Source organism: Petaurus breviceps, unplaced genomic scaffold (genome assembly GCF_028583685.1).
Source record: "Petaurus breviceps papuanus isolate PSGF00001 unplaced genomic scaffold, PetGlider_PUasm1.0 91041, whole genome shotgun sequence".
Classification (NCBI taxonomy): domain Eukaryota; kingdom Metazoa; phylum Chordata; class Mammalia; order Diprotodontia; family Petauridae; genus Petaurus; species Petaurus breviceps.
The window spans coordinates 35,714,651-35,731,028 of record NW_027187400.1 but is presented as its reverse complement, the minus strand read 5'-3'; the positions used below and the strand labels follow the sequence as shown (position 1 = coordinate 35,731,028).

The 16,378-nt window shown below is 41.5% G+C and overlaps 1 protein-coding gene across 3 annotated transcripts in view; it reads right to left on the bottom strand.

The window, feature by feature from the left end:
• Positions 1–16,378, bottom strand: part of MMEL1 (membrane metalloendopeptidase like 1) — a 65,945-nt gene that overhangs the window by 26,688 nt on the left and 22,879 nt on the right. For all 3 annotated transcript variants that reach the window (XM_069079511.1, XM_069079509.1, XM_069079510.1), the window contains 5 exons: positions 15,115–15,210; positions 4,781–4,899; positions 3,532–3,597; positions 2,270–2,404; positions 1,243–1,332 (listed from right to left, as the gene is read on the bottom strand). In XM_069079511.1, the coding sequence (XP_068935612.1) occupies positions 1,243–1,332; positions 2,270–2,404; positions 3,532–3,597; positions 4,781–4,899; positions 15,115–15,210 (506 nt within the window). The remainder of the gene's footprint in view (positions 1–1,242; positions 1,333–2,269; positions 2,405–3,531; positions 3,598–4,780; positions 4,900–15,114; positions 15,211–16,378) is intronic.

Genomic DNA, 16,378 nt, shown 5'->3' with positions numbered 1-16,378 from the left:
AGGAGAACTGGGAATGGTTTCTTAAAGTGGGGGCAGGGCGTCAGCTGAGATTTGAAGAAGTCAGAGAAGTTAGGAGGAGGGAACAAGGAGGGAGAGAATTCCAGGCATGGGGGCAGCCCCAAAAGGCATGGGGTTGGGAGATGGTATCTTGTGCCAGGTCAGTGTCATAGAATACCAAAAAGGTATTAAAGGGGCCAGGTAGCAAAGGACTTTAAAGATCAAACAAATTTTTTTGTTTGATTCTGTAGACAATAGAGAGCTCCTGAAATTTATTGAGTAGAGATGACCTGGAGAGAGACTTGAGACTTGATGGTAGCAGGATCTGAGGAGAGAAGGGGGCATATTGGAGAGATATCGCAGAGGCAGAACCAAGGGATTTGGTAAGAGATTGGTGAGATGAGAGTGAGGAACCTGGGTGAGTGGAAAATGGTGGTATCCTCCACAGGAAGAGAGGAATGATAGTGAGTTCAGCTCTGGACATGTTGAGCTAAATATTTCTATGGGACAGGTTTTACAGCTATCCTTTCTTTCTACCTTCTGTCTACCCTGGCTTAGGGCCTTCTTCCTCCATCCATGATCAGACAAAGAGACAGACAGATATATACATTGAGATGTTTAGTAAGCATTTGGAGATGGGAGAGCGGAGGTCAGGAATAAGGTGAGGGCTAGATATATAAATCTGAGAATCATCTTCATGGAGATGGTTGAATTCATGTGAGCTCATGAGATTACAAAGTGAAATAATATAGAGGGATAAGAGAAGAGGGCCAGAGCCCACAGTTGATAGGACAAGACCTCAGCAAAGGAGACTAAGGAGACATAGCACTGGTAAGATAACCAGAAGTATCATGAAAACAGAGAAAAGAGAGTATTAAGGGGAAGAGGGTGATCAACATGTCAAAGGCTGCAGAGAGGTCAAGGAGGAGGAGGACTGAGAAAAGGCCATTGGGTTTGGCAACAGATGGCTCATTGGTAACTTTAGAGAAAGCAGTTTCAGATGAAGGTCAAAAGCCAGACAGAAGAGAGATAAGAAAAGAATGAAAGGAAAGGACGCAGTGGGTGTGCAATAAATGCATGATGAATTGATCAAATGATATACAATAAGCCTTCTGTCCTCCACCTGAAAGCATTTTTGTTTTTTGTTTTTGTTTGCTATTGATATAAGTCTGGCAAAAACCATCCCTGATAAGACAAAGCACCAGATAGACAGACATGCAGACAGACGAGAAACTGAGAAATTACCTTGAATGAAAAGGTGCTCTGGAGTTGGGATATGTTCATTCTGTGATAGAGGAGAGTGACATCATGTCTTTCCTCTTGAGGTGAAGTGGCCTGGAGGGAAAATTTAAAGATGAGTCACCATTGGTGGGAACAACCCCCTAAAACTGCCCAGATCTGCATAGCCAAGAAGACACAGGTCAAAATCTCCACAGTTTTTCTTTGCTCTTTCAAGTAATCCCATGATCCTCAGGCAAATTTAAGTCAGGCATAGGACCTGGCACAGAGAAGGTGACTGATAAATACTTATTGGTTGATTAATTAAACTCTGGTCACTAGCAAATGCTAAATGGCAGCCCTTCTGGGGAAGCAGTGTGGTTATAATAGCAGAAAGAACACTGACTCTGGAGTTAGGGGTCCTGGGTTCAAATGTCACCTCCTTATGTGACCTTGGATAGGTAATGTTAGTTTTCTCATCTGTGAAATGAAGGGGTTAGACTAGGTGGTCTCTGAGCTCCTTCTAGCTCTCTATCTAGGATTCTATTGAGCTGAAAGGGACCTTAGATGTCCTCTAGCCCAATCCCCTTATTTTACAGAGAAGTAAACTGAGGTCCAAAGAAGTGACTTGCCCAAGGTCATACTAGTAGTCAGTATCAAAGCCTGACTTCCAGCCCAGATCTATGATCCTATAATACTTTTCACTCATCTCCCATGAACTCTGCTTTTTCTTCCACCAAAGTCAGATGCCACCGGACCTTTTCCCCTAGCTATGCCCCACTCCCAGAATACTATTCTTCCTCCTCTGCACTTCCTGGCTTTCTTGGTCTCCTTCAAGCCTCAGGTGACGTCCTGCCTCCTTCAACACCTTCCCTAGACCTGCTTAATTCCCTCTGAGGAGATTCCCAATTTAGTCTGTCTGTTTGCATGCTGTGCCCTCCTTTAGGCTGCAAGTTTGTCTCCTCATCCCTCTGTGGGATAGAACAGTGTCCAGCACACAGAGGATACTTAATAAAAACTGCTCGGTCTCCTGAGTCCTTACGTTCTTACTCACATTGGCAATTTCAGTTTCAAATTTCATCACCAGCAACATCTCATTCTCCACAAATTCATCATCTTTGGTGAAGTTCAGATCGGCCCGAATCATCTTAGCTACGCTGATCATGAACTGGAGGTATGCCTCCCGGACCTGGGGCAGAGGGGAGACAAAAACGGGTCAGGAGAGAGACAGGAGCAGTGGGGCAGAGGAACACAGGCAGAAATGCCCAGTCCCTCCCAATATCCTGGTCTGTGTGTTTTTTTTCCCCACACCTCACCCCAGTGACACACAAGTCCACCAGTATGAGGAAGCATAGAGCTCCTGAAAGAACATTTAAGGAGATCCCAGGATTTAGAGTTGGAAGGGATCTTAAGTGATCATGTTTCCCAACCTGCTCATTTTACAGAGGAAGAAACTGAGTCTCAGAGAGGGGAGGGGACTGGACCAAGGTCACAGTGCTTTTAAGGAGCAGAGTCAGGATTAGAACCCAGGGTCTCACTGCCTCCAGGACTCTTTCCCAATCCATCCTGCCCCAGGTATTCAGAAAATGACAGAGTTGGGGTAGGTGGTGTCTGACTTAGAGCTAGAAAGGACTTTTGAAGTCCTGTGGTTCCTACTCCCTCATTTTGTAGATTAGGAAAATGAGATCCAGAGAAAGTAAAATGGCTTATCTAGGTCACACCACTTTACAAGTGGTAAAGATTCTAACCCAGGTCCTCTGACTTTAAATCCAGGGACCTTCCACTGTATCTTACTGCCTTTCCATGAAAGAGCCTTGGATACAATCAACTCCAAACACTTTGTTTTCAGTAGAGAAAGAAAGAAATCTGAGACAGGTCACCTAGTCCCACCTTCTAGCTGGTAAAGAAGCCATCCCCAGCCAGGGACTAAAAGTTCACTTTGTATCAGGGCATCCAAATCCATTAATGCACTAATCTCTCTTTTTTAAAGGATATTCTTATGAATAAGGAAGTCTCCTGGTGATTTTCATATTCCCAAGGGGAGGGGGGAAGGAGCGGGATGGAGGAGTTGGGAGGAATTGTCTTGGAAGCCTGGGATGGGCTTGAAGGAGGAGAGAGGGCTGGAAGTGAATGCTCTCTGTTTCACAATTGGACCAAGGTCTGCCTTGTGGGCACAGAAAGCACTGGCAGGGGAGGGAAGGTGTGTGTGTGTGTGTGTGTGTGTGTGTGTGTGTGTGTGTGTGTAGGGGGGAGGACCATCCTCTTAACCTCTACATGCATCCCACCCAGGGATCCCTTGATAAAGGATGCACTGACCCGCTGGTAGTTGCCACTGTTGAAGTAATAGTCTCTGGAAGGCATGCCCAGTGATGGCTGGTCAATCTGCAGACCAAGTACAAAATAAGATGTGAAGGGGAAAGGGCAGGGAGAAACACAATTGCACCCCTACCCCACCCCCACAGCTGAAGACCATATTGAGTGTGATCACTGAAGCGGAAGGCAGAGGGGAAGGGAGTACTGAGCTCAGCCCTCTGCTGCTCGAAGATAGAGTCACTAGAGGGCGCCCTCTCTAGCACATTTATGTTATTCAATGACCTAATCAATGAAGGGATGACTTGCTTTTGGTCAAGAGTTCAGGATATTAGTAGTAATAATGATAATTAATGATAACTGGTATTTATCTAGCACTTTAAGGATTACAAATCTCCTTACATGTGTTTAACCCTTAAAATAACCCTGAGATGTAGATGCTATTGCTAACTCCATTTTACAGATGAGAAAACTGAGGCAGACAGAGGTTAAGCCCCTTAACAAGGCTAGTAAGTGTCTGAGGCTGGATTTGAACTCAGATCCTCCTGACTTCAAGTCTGAATGAGATAACATACAGTGTGCGTTGCAAACCTTAAAGTTCTATATAAATGCTAGCTTCTCTATCCACTTCCCCCAGGCAGGGGAAAGCAATTAGCAAACCAATGAAATGAGCTTTTCATTAGCCTTTTGTTGCCACTACTAATTGCCCTGACTGACCTTTAGTAAATAAAAGGATATTTGGCTTCCTGTGACTTAAAATTTTTTGTAGTTTGGAGCTATGTCCTTCATATTCCCTCCCAAGGATTAACTTCTGTAATGCAGGTTAGAAATCAGGAACAGATTTGGAAATAGAAGACTCAACCCTAAAACATATCTATTTCTAAATTAAAGGAAAGGGGCCACTACTAGCTTTGAATCTGGCATGTGGTCCCCTGGAAGAAGATCATTCCCCCATACCTAGGAGCAGACTCAGAAAAAGAATGATTCAATTTCTCTTTCCCAGGTCCCAAGAGCTGGTATCTCAAGCCCACATTCAGATGGACCATCACAGATTCAGATCTGTGTCCTCCAGTCAGCTTCTTCTTGTCTAATATCCCCATCAGATAATGGGTTGGGTATTTCTCTGGTAGGATAGATTCCCAAACCCACTGCCAAGGGATTGAATGCAGCTCTTGTAGTAGGGCACTCCAATGCCCACAGCCAGCTAGGTATCTTTCCCTCTTAAGTGAGCTGAGGGACCAGGTGTGGTACTTACATAGATGATGTGGCTTTTGGAGTCCCGATCATCATTCCAAACAAACATGTCGATAAGGAGCCTTTTGTTGAACTGAGAATTCATCATTGACAACTTCTCTTCCATGACCCAGTAGGGTTCTATTAATTCAAATTCATAGCATGTTAGAGCCAGGAAGCACCTTAGAGTATAGGATGTCACAGCTGGGAGGGACCCTAGAACTAAGCATGTCAGAGCTGAGGGACCTTAGAACTTAGAATGTTAGGCCTAGGAGGAAATTTAGAATGGAGAATCTTGAGCTGGGAAGGACCCCACAACTGAGAATATCAGAGCTAAGTGGGACATTAGAACCGAGAAAGGCAGAGCTGGGATGAACTTTAGCACCTAGAATGTTAGATCTAGGAAGAAACTTGAATGTTGCAGCTGAGACAGCCCTTAAAACAGACAATGTTAGAATTGGGAGAGACTTGAGAATATAGAATGACCTGGGAGGACTTATAACAGAGGTGAGTCAGATGTGAGAGGCACCTTAGGACATAAACGTTAGACCTGGGAACAAAATGTCAGGGCTGGACACGACAGCATAGAGTATCAGGAAAGGACCTTTAGTTTTTAGAATGTCAGGGTTGGAAGGGATCATAGGGCACAGAATTTCATAGCTGGAAAGGACTTTAGACATTAAAATATCAGAGCTCAGAGCACAGATTCTTAACCTTTTTTCGCAACATAGATGCTTTTGGCAGTCTGGTGAAGCCTATGGACCCCTTCTCAGAATTGTGTTTTTAAATGCATAGGATCACAGAGGAAACCAATTATATTGAAGTAAAGATTTCATTTTTCCTTATTCAATTTCACAGATCCCCTGAAATCTACCCATGAACCTTTGGATAAGAAGCCCTGCCATAGAGATAATGTAGTCCAATGACTTCATGTTAAAGAACAGGAAACTGAAAGCTCAAAAAAGGGGAATGATTCTTATCATTTACTAGTCTCAGGGAATATTGTTGTCTTAGAAAAAAAAGCATCTATTGAATTAACTCTGCTTTGATAGTTCATTTTTATGGGGCATGGTGATGTTTTCTTTCTCTCCTCTCACTATTCTTATTTCTTATTTTGGTTATGCTTGCTTTAATTGTGCTAGGAATATTGCATTGCTGATGCCGATTTAAGCTTCCTTGTTTCTATGTTCAATAAAACTCCTTCCTCTCTTTTTTTCTAATCTGTATTGTTATTGTTTTCTTTTTTTTAAATGCTTTATTAACTTCTGATTTACATCGTTTGTTTCCGCCAGATTTTGAGTTACAAATTTTCTCCCCGTTTTTCTCCCACCCATCCCCCCAAAACAGCAGTCCCACAGGATATCCCCACCTCTGATCTGCTCTCTCCCATATTTTCTCCCATACCTGTTTCAACTTTTCCAGTAGGGCATGGTGGATCTCTATATTTCCCAATTACATGTAAAACAATATTGATAATAGTATATATATATTTAAACATTTGATTTTAAAACTTTGAATTCCAGATTCATTCCCTTCCTCCCTTACCACTCACCCTTACTGGGAAGATAAGCAGTTCAGTATAGGTTGTACATGTGTGGCTAATGCAAAACAATAACATAGCAGATATATTGTAAAAGACTGACTATATTTCCCTCCCTCCTATCCCACATCCCACTTGTTCTATTCTCTACTTTGATCCTGTCCCTTTTCAAAAGTGGGTGCTTCCAACTTCCCTCCCACCCAGCCTGCCCTCCCTTCCATCATCCCCCCTCACATCCCCTCCCCCCCCCAATTCTCCTGGAGGGTGAGATCCCCTATTTAGTGTGTATTTCCCTCCCTCCTCAAGCCAGATTCAATAGGAATAAGGTTGACCCATTCCCTTTTGCCTTCCTATTCTTCCCCTCCCTTGTAACCATTTTCCCTTGCCTCTTCTGTATGAGATAGTTGCCCCACTCTGTCTCTCCCCATCTCCTCTCATTATATCCCTCTCACCTCTTAATTTCACCTTTTAAGTATCATCCCTTCCTGTTAAATTGGTCCCGTGCCCTCTATCTATGTATACCTGTAAACATATATACACACATTCACATATGTATTCATATGCCTGCATACCCTCATATAAAGACATATATATATATATATATATATACATATATATATATATTTCTAATCCCTTCAACTACTGAGAGAAGTTTCATAAGTTACAATTATTGTTTTTCCATGTAGGAATGTTAATAGTTCAACTTTGGCCAAGTGGCTCAGCAAGCAAGAGCACCGGCCTCAGTGCCGGGACGACCCGGATCAAATCCGGGCCCAGACACCCAGCACCACACTCAGAAACAACAACTGGCCGTGCAACCCCGAGCAAGTCACTCAACCTCAATTGCTTAAAAAAAAATAGTTCAACTTTGATAAGTTACTTATGATTTCTTTTCCCTGTTTACCTTCTCATGCTTCTCTTGCTTCTTGTATCTGAATGTCAAATTTTCTATTCAGCTCTGGTTTTTTCAGCAAGAATGCTTGCAAGTCCTGTATTCCACTGAATGACCATATTTTCCCCTGAAACAGGATACTCAGTTTTGCTGGGTAGGTGACTCTTGGTTTTAATCCCAGCTCCCTTGACCTCCGGAATATCACATTCCAGGCACTTCGATCCCTCAGTGTAGAAGCTGCCAGATCCTGGGTTATCCTGATTGTGTTTCCACAATATTCAAATTGTTTCTTCCTGGCTGCTTGTAATATTCTCTCCTTAATCTGGGAATTCTGGAACCTGGCTATAATATTCCTAGGAGTTTTCTTTTTGGGATCTTTTTCAGGAGGTGATCGGTGGATTCTTTCAACCTCTATTTTGCCCTCTCGTTCTAAAACATCAGGGCAGTTTTCTTTGAGAACTTCCTGGAGGATGCTTTCCAGGCTCTTACTTTGGTCATGGCTCTCAGGCAGTCCAATAATTTTTAAATTATCTCTCCTGGATCTATTTTCCAGGTCAGTGGTTTTTCCCATGAGATATTTCACATTGCCTTCTATTCTTTCATTTGTTTGGATCTGTTTAACAGCATCTTGATTTCTCATAAAGTCATTAGCTTCCATTTGCTCCAATCTAATTCTGAAGCAATTATTCTCCTCAGTGAGCTTTTGAGATTCTTTTTCCATCTGGCAAATTCGACTTTTTAAGGCATTCTTCTCCTCATTGCCTTTCTGAGCCTCCTTTGCCATTTGAGTCAGTCTGTTTTTTAAGGTATTATTTTCTTCAGTCAGGCTGTTGACTCTCATTTCATAATTTTCTTGCATTGTTCTCATTTCTCTTCCCAATTTTTCCTCCACTTCTCTTATCTGCTTCTTAAGGTCCTCTATGGCCTGTAACCAGCTTGTATTTTCCTTTGAAGCTTTTGGTGCAGGAGTTCTGACTTCACTGATTTCCTCCTGTTCCATGCCTTGCTCCTTCTTATCCCCAAAATAGGAATGTAATGTTGGAATCTTCTGTCTGCTTTGTTTCCTTTGCCTGCTCATTTTGCCACTCAATGATTTGACTTTTGGGCTTTTTGCCACAGTAGGACTCTGCCACCAGACAGGGGAGTTTTCGTCCCAAACGCTGGGGTTTTCTCAGCTGCCGGAGGTATTAGATAGGTGCCCTCTCTGAGGTCTCCACACGCTCTGGCAAGCTGGACACACACCCCAGGACCTCCACCCTAGACTGCAATCCAGATCCAAGCAGGTTAAAGCAAGAGCGATGACCCCTCAGACTGGTGCTTGGTCCCCCTACACTCTGCAGGCCAGGAGCTGAAGCCGCCACGTGGCGCTGGCAGGCTGTGCCGGCATCTCAGCGGTTTCTCGCCCCGGGGGTAAAAGCCGCGCACTCCCACTTACTGGGTCCCAAAGTCCAGAATGCACTGGCCTCTCACCTTGTCTTTCGCATCTATGTGTTGATAAATCTGGAAACGGCCACAGCTGCCTGCTGATCTGGCATCCCTCTGGCTGGCGGCTGGTCAGGCCTGCCCTGGGGCTAAAGCCTCGGCGTGGGGCTGGGCTCGGCTCTCAGAGCGCTGCGCTGGCCGATTCCTGCTGGCCTGCCAGGCTGTTCTCAGCGGGAGGTTATCTTCTCTGTGTCATTTTGTGGGTTCTGCAGCTCCAAAGTTTGTTTAGAGTCCCCTTTTTACATGGATACTCCTTCCTCTCTTAAGACTGTGTCATTTGTAGGTGCGAATCCGAACCCCATTAATAAAATCTCAAAACAAAATTGGCGTCGTGAACAGGATTCGCAGTACAAATGCCTTTATTTAAGAAATTGACTGAATGTTTAAAAGCTATTCCTATAGAGAAGGGGACACCAGGGTCCCACTCACTCGACTGGTAGATTCAAAGCTCTCACTTTCAAAGAAGTTCTAAAGAGTGGACACAGAAATGAAATTTATGGGAGTAAAAGTTAGAACAGCTAAAAACATTTGAGCAGATTTTGTTAAAGCCTCTCTCACCAGATCAGATTAAGGAAAGGGAGTGCTGAAGAGTAGTATGGAATTTGAGTTACCCTCCCCCTCGATACCCTGAAGGCCCCCCGCCTCTAAGAATGCAGATGACTCCCCCTTACTCCCCCTGAAAGTTTTATTTACTTTAGTTTACTGTTCAGTAAGGGGATGGTGGTGGAATTCACATCCTAGGAATTTTTATGGGACTGATAGAATTGTAAAGGTGCTTGGTACAATGCCTGGTGCAAAACAACAGTGCTATCTGAGTGTAAACTGTGTAAGCTAAAAATTAATTGTTAATCTTATGTGGAATTTTCTTTAAGTGTGAATTTTATGCCAATGGTACTGGGATGAATGATTTTCTGTGTAACGCAATTTGGAAATAATTAAATTTAAGATCACCAGATTGGTAATTACTTGATTTTGGTTTCAAAGTACAAATTTAGGTAGATGATACTTGTTTATGATATTGTTACTGGTAAACAGTTGTACTATCTGTGCTGTATGAGAAGCAGTTTCTCTTAAAGTTTCAGAATATTGTAATTTGGGAAATCATAAGCTTCCAAGTCTGTCTTTGTTTAAAAGGAAGTTTCAGTTAAGATTGTTTGAAATTGTAAGACTGTTAACTAAGTTATTTGGGCTATTGTTTTAATGCTAAAACCTAAAACTGTTTTGCCTACTTCTCATTCAGAACAGTCCTCCTGCTACTGTATAATGTTGTAAAACTGCCAAAGCCCCTCCTGTCTCTAAATAGTGGTATGGATACCTTTTGTATCAGATGGTTTAAGTATATTGAGAAGGGTGTGAGGAAGTATTTTGGAAGACAAAAAGATTTGTAACTTGGTTTTATAATTAATAGCTCAATCATATTTGAGAAGAAAAGGAAATAAGAATACAAATGCAATATTGAATCATTATTCCATGGACTGAGATTGGGATTATAAAGTTACTGTAGAAAAGTTAAATCTGTGTATATGTAATGGGGTTCAGTGTATTCCAGAGTGTAATTGGGTATTAATGCAATTGACTAAACTAATTGTTGGGATTAAATCAGAGACATTTTTAGTTGAGAGAAAAGAAATCTTAGTGTGAGATCAGATTAAGCATAGTTACAGGAAGATAGGGAATCTTGGGAAGTAGATGCAAATATATTAGAGCAATAATTTATAAACCTGATGGGAGATTTGATTTTTATGAACAAGAATAAATATAAAAATGAATACAGGTTATTTGAGGCTCACTTTAGAGATGTTCCTTAACCAATGTGAGATTATAATCATATCTTAAACTGAATGTTGGAGCTTGTTATTTAAGATCTGATGGGACTATTAACTGACTATTCCTCTGAGTCTAACTCCAGGTATGGATATTAAGAAAGGCTATCCAAGCTATCTGAGCCACCAATCCATGATGCCAGACCCTGTGAGGTACAGGTATGGAAGGCCTGTGAAGTAAGGGTATGGAAGTTCGGGAGAACGACTGTTCTGCATGAGCTGAAGTAGGATTCTCCTGACTCGACCCTCCCAGTGACACCTGGCAGACTCTGAGCTTGGCTCAATGCAGATTGCAGCTTGGTATACATTTTGCCTGGAATTGACATTCTGAAGTTGGGGAAAATGGTTCCCTCATTACAGCTTTGTCCTTATTCTTGGGGGCAAGTTTCAATAATCAAAATTTTGAAAATACAATAATAAATAAAACTTGATTCTGGAACATCTTAAGTTACTATAAGATTAAGCTATTAGGCTTAGGATTTAGCAAAGGTATTCCCATGTAAATCAGGGTCCTTTAGTTCTTTGTAATAATGTGAGGACAAGTAGGTCAAGGATTTGTGGGAATATTATTCTGTTATTTAATTGGTCTCATACTTGTCTCAGCTTTCTCATAATTGGCTAATGTTAAAAGGAGAAGAGTTTCTGGACTACTTGGTAAATATTTTAATTGTTATAATTGTTAGTATAATGTGAATTCCTTAGTGAAATCCCATCCTCTTGGTGGAGGAATTAATAATGGATTAATGCAAAAATATAAGACACTAGTTTTAATGTGTGATCATGACAATGGACCAAGACTCCAATTTTAATTTTGTAAGAATGATAAGGGTTCAGGATGGGTAATTTAAATTGGTTCTAAGGTTCCTTTTGTAGGGAAGTGAATGAAAGAAGGCAGAAGAGAAAGAGCCTGGAATGCGATGCTGAGGATGGATGGATGGAAAGCAACCAGAGGACTTCCGTCAGATGGTGTAATCCCTGCCAGACAACAGTGTGAACAGAGACTTTTGGACTTTGGAAGGGACAATTGTTTGTTATTGTTTTCTTTTGAATCCCGGTATTTGCACTCATGAAGGGGACTGCCCCTTTGTAAGTCATCAATGTAACAATATACATTCTTATTACTTGTATTTTGTGACTAAGCTCAATATTGTTTCCCCATATCACTAAGATGATAGGATTAGACACAAAACCTCTGGAAGGGGTCATGTTGATGGTGTTATGGAATAAAAGATAGGAACCTGTACCCTCAATTACTCAAGATGAAATGGGATGAACCAGAGACTTAGAAAACCAATGTGAGGCCATGCTCAAGATGTTTGAAGAAAGAGTGTGAAAAAATGTTAAATTGTTTTAGTGAAAAACCACAGTAGGCTAAAAGAAAGAGGGGATTGTACGGGAAAGGTAAAAGTGTGGTTTCTCAGAGACTATCTGTAAAGTAAGTAAGTCCTTAGGCCTTAGGTCTAAGTTTCCATTTTTATTAGAAATTATGTGACTTTGAAACTTTAGAAATCTTTCTGTATAGTTGCTCTATTCTAGTCAGTCCTTCTCACCCAGTTTACCATGAAAGAGTTAAATTTCTATAGAACTGCAAGAATTGCTGAAAAAGACTACTGATAAGGGAGAACAGGCAGTAACCTTGGAAAAGAAGCTCAGACCCTGGTTCCCAGACTAAAACTCCTAGATAATACTAAAAATAATGAAGAATGGAAAGGAGCTGGCAGCAGCAGGTGGACTTGACCAATCGAACAGACTGGGTCCAGTATCTCTTCTTATTGCCAATCAGTAGACCAACTGGCACACCCCCTGCTGTTGTGCGAGTTCCCAAATCTTGTGTTAACACCTCCCTTAACCATCATAAGCTTGTATTTCATTACAATGTAACCTTTCCCCCTTTGCAAGATTGCATTAGAGTAAAACGAGCATGGTATGATACTTTACTTGGTGGCACAGGGACTGGTTTGGGTATAGTAAATTCAATAGATCTTGAGACCCTGGCCAGCAGACTGCACAGTGCTGGGCAGGACATTTCTCAAGCCCTTACTATTAATGCTAAATGGTTACCCACGACGATCCTGCCTCACCAACTTACTCTGAGATATCAAGGCCAATTCCTACAAGTCTTTAATGACTCGACCTTAGCCTCTATTGAATTTGATACCAATGTTACTAAACTGTTCGATTGGACTCGATGCTCCCTCAAAATATGTATACCTTGATACAAAAAGAAAATGCCCAGAGACTTTTGAGTAATGGAGACCCAGAATTGCGGAAATCGTTGTTTTCCCGTGATAACTATTGGAAATCTCAACAACCAGCTCAGACTAAATGCACTCTTATGTGGTACACCGGAACTATACACTATTATAATGTTATACATTGGAATGTTATGTGTCACTATCATGTTATACCTTTTGTGTTACACTCCTCCTTTGTATGGAAACTATATAGATCACTATAATGTAACTCACAATCTACAAGATTGTACCTTAACTGATAATGGTATGGTGTGTGAGATGACGATTAGACGGTTGGAGCCCTGTCTTCTCTCACACTCCTCTAATCTCTGCGGCTTAACTTTGTTATCCTCAATCTAACTTTTCAGTTTAACTAATGTTTCTTTCCTTCATTGTCAGGGTGATGATTTTTACTTTTCCCTGATATAGTTGAAAGTGTGAATATTGTGTGGGTACCCAAACTGTTACCCTTACCTAGTACGTACTTGTCCCTTGAACTCCTTATACATGTCTTAAGTAAATGCCAAACCTTGCAATGTATGTTAGCTAATAATCAGAGAGCTCTCAATGAACATTGAATTCAAACACATATAGTTGCGGGACAGTTAGTTGAAGCTTCACATTTAGTAACATCTGACACAAACCATCATTGGTATGATTTTTTATTTAGATCTCCAATCGCTATCAAATATTTTAATAGTTTAGCCATACCTATATTGCTATTGCTTTCGATCTTAGTGCTGTTGTGTATGTGTAACTGCTATATGTATGTTAAAATCTCTCGCCTATACAGGAACTTCACACTGGTAGGACCGTTCTCATATAGTCCTCATGAACTTAAGGCCAAATGAAATAAGAAAATCATATTTTAGTAAGTTAATTTGGCCTCTTATGAGAACTTAACCCCTGAATGAACTATGCCTAAAAGTTCCAGGAACTAGTCACTTCCAGGAACACAAGTCCACAAGGGGGAACTGACTACTCCCCCTGGAGCACTTATTAAACTTATCGGCTACCAGCTTGTTCCTGTTCCAAACTGTAAAAACAGGATGTTCCTATTCCAAACTGTCAAAACAGGATGGAATACGGAATGTAGGAGACACGTAGCAATTAGCCTTGCCGAATACAATTAGCTGTGTGCCTTCGTTGTTTCAACCCTTAAAAACCCCTGCTTCCAACTGCCTCTTTGGAATCTCACCCATGGAGAGGACGCTCTGCCTGGGACCCCCCCATTCGGGACTCAGAGGCTGTACCTGGGATTCCCCAGCCATGCTGATCGAGAGTTGGCGCTCCCCCGAATTGGTGATGTTTTCTTTCTCTCCTCTCACTATTCTTATTTCTTATTTTAGTTATGCTTGCTTTAATTGTGCTAGGAATATTGCATTGCTGATGCCGATTTAAGCTTCCTTGTTTCTATGTTTAATAAAACTCCTTCCTCTCTTAAGACTGTGTCATTTGTAGGTGCGAATCCGAACCCCATTAATAAAATCTCAAAACAAGGGCCCTTTATATGGAAAGAGTTAAAAGAACTCAAGACTTATTGATTATCCATAACCTTGTATATTTATGTAACCCCTTTCCTTCCTAGACTTCTTGCTTACAGGCACACTTTATGCTTCCACTTTCCCTATAAAGCAGAAAAAGAATGGATAGAAAAGTGGTTTGGTTTTGCTTCCAGCTAATTAAGGAACTAGGATACTGGTCTAGTGACTAGGGTTCATTATGCTTCACCATTTTGGGACTGGTGGAATCTTGAAAATCTCCATCATTTTTATGGATACAGGATGTGTGTCCTGGGTAACAGAGTGTACCAGCCTTCCTAGAGGCTCCAATATCCGTCCCTAGCCTGAGGATAGAGGTTGGAAAAGCTTCATCTCTGCTGCCTCAATCTGGGCCCAAGTCCTAAGAGTAGTTGTCTGACTGTGAAGGAACTAGGATGTGCAGGTAAAGGAAGATCACAGGTGAACTCTGATGCTGCTTTATTCTCCAGGGTATATTCTCATACATACTTGTTGGCTCTTACAAATCATTTCCCATACATTAGCTCATTTTATCCTTATGGACTCCCTGGGAAATAGGTTGTGCCGATATTATTCTTCCTATTTCATAGATAACAAAACTGAGAATCAAAGAGAAGAGGTGAGGACTGGAACCCAAGTCCTCTGATTCTAATGTGATGCTTTTTCCCTGACCCACATACTCTTCTTTTTCCTTAGGAAGGATCAATGTTGATCACTTCCAGATCTAACAGGACCACTCCCTTTTCCCTTCAAATCTCTCTTCTTTGCCAGGGTTCTTCCCTTACCCCTGAGGTCAGTGGGGGAGGAGGGCACAGGGAAAGATGCTGCCCGTTAGAGGGTGAGAAGACAGGAGGGGATCACATACCTCTGACTTCCTTCCAGTTGTCAGTAGCTACTGGCCAGTCTCCCACAATTTCTAAGATCTTTAAAAGAGGCTGAGAGTCCCGTGATTCGATCAAACCTGAAACAGGAAATGGTGATACACACCCAAACATGCAGGAACTCAAAGGGCACAGCAACCCCTCCAGAAACATGAATGACTCAAGTGCCTACCACACACATACAATCACACCCCATGATCATATGCATGGAAACACAAACATGCATTGGCACCAAGAATGGTATCCATGGTGTAAAACATAATGTGAATGCTCAACAGACATGGAAACACCACAAATACACAGAAACATGCAGAATCAAATGAGATAACATTTATAAAGTGCTTAGCACAGAGCCTAGAATACAGCAGGTGCTCAATAAGTGCTTTTTCTCACCTCTTTTTATATTTTATTTATAACACATACAATACAAATAATTTACAGATATTTATAATACAGAAAGACAATGCATAAGAATGAACAAAATTACAAATATGCCGCAACACACAACTGCTCTAAAAACATATTGATCAGAGAAATGCAAATATAAAACCTCTGAGGTACCACATCTCACTGGTCAGATTGGCTAAGATGACAAAATGGGAAAATGATAAATGCTGGAGAGGATGTGGAAAAACTGGAACTCTAATGCATTGTCGGCAGAGTTGTGAACCAATCCAGCCATTCTGGAGAGCAATCTGGAACCATGTCTAAAGGGCTATAAAAAATGCATATCCTTTGACCTAGCAATACCACTTCTAGGGTTGTATCCCAAAGAGATCTCAGAAGTGGGAAAAGGACCTGTATGTTCAAAAATATTTGTAGCAGCTCTATTTGTGGTGGCAAAGATTTGGAAATCAAGGGGATGCCCATCAAGTGGGGAATGGCTAAACAAGTTGTGGTATATGAATGTAACAGAATACTATTGTGCTATAAGAAATGAGGAGCAGACAGACTTCATAGTAACTGGAGAGACTTATATAAACTGATGCTGAGTAAGGAGAGAAGAACCAGGAAAATTTTGTACACGATTACAGACACAGCATATGTGTGACAACTAACTTTGATGGATTGGGCTCCTCTCAACAATGCAAGGTTGTAAAACAACTCCAAAGGACTTATGATGGGGAGGGCTATCCATATCCAGAGAAAGAACTACAGAGTTCGAATGCAGATGGAAGTAAACTATTTGCTCTCTCTCATTTGTATTTCATTTTGTTTTGTCCTTTCTTTCTCATTGTTCTCCCCTCT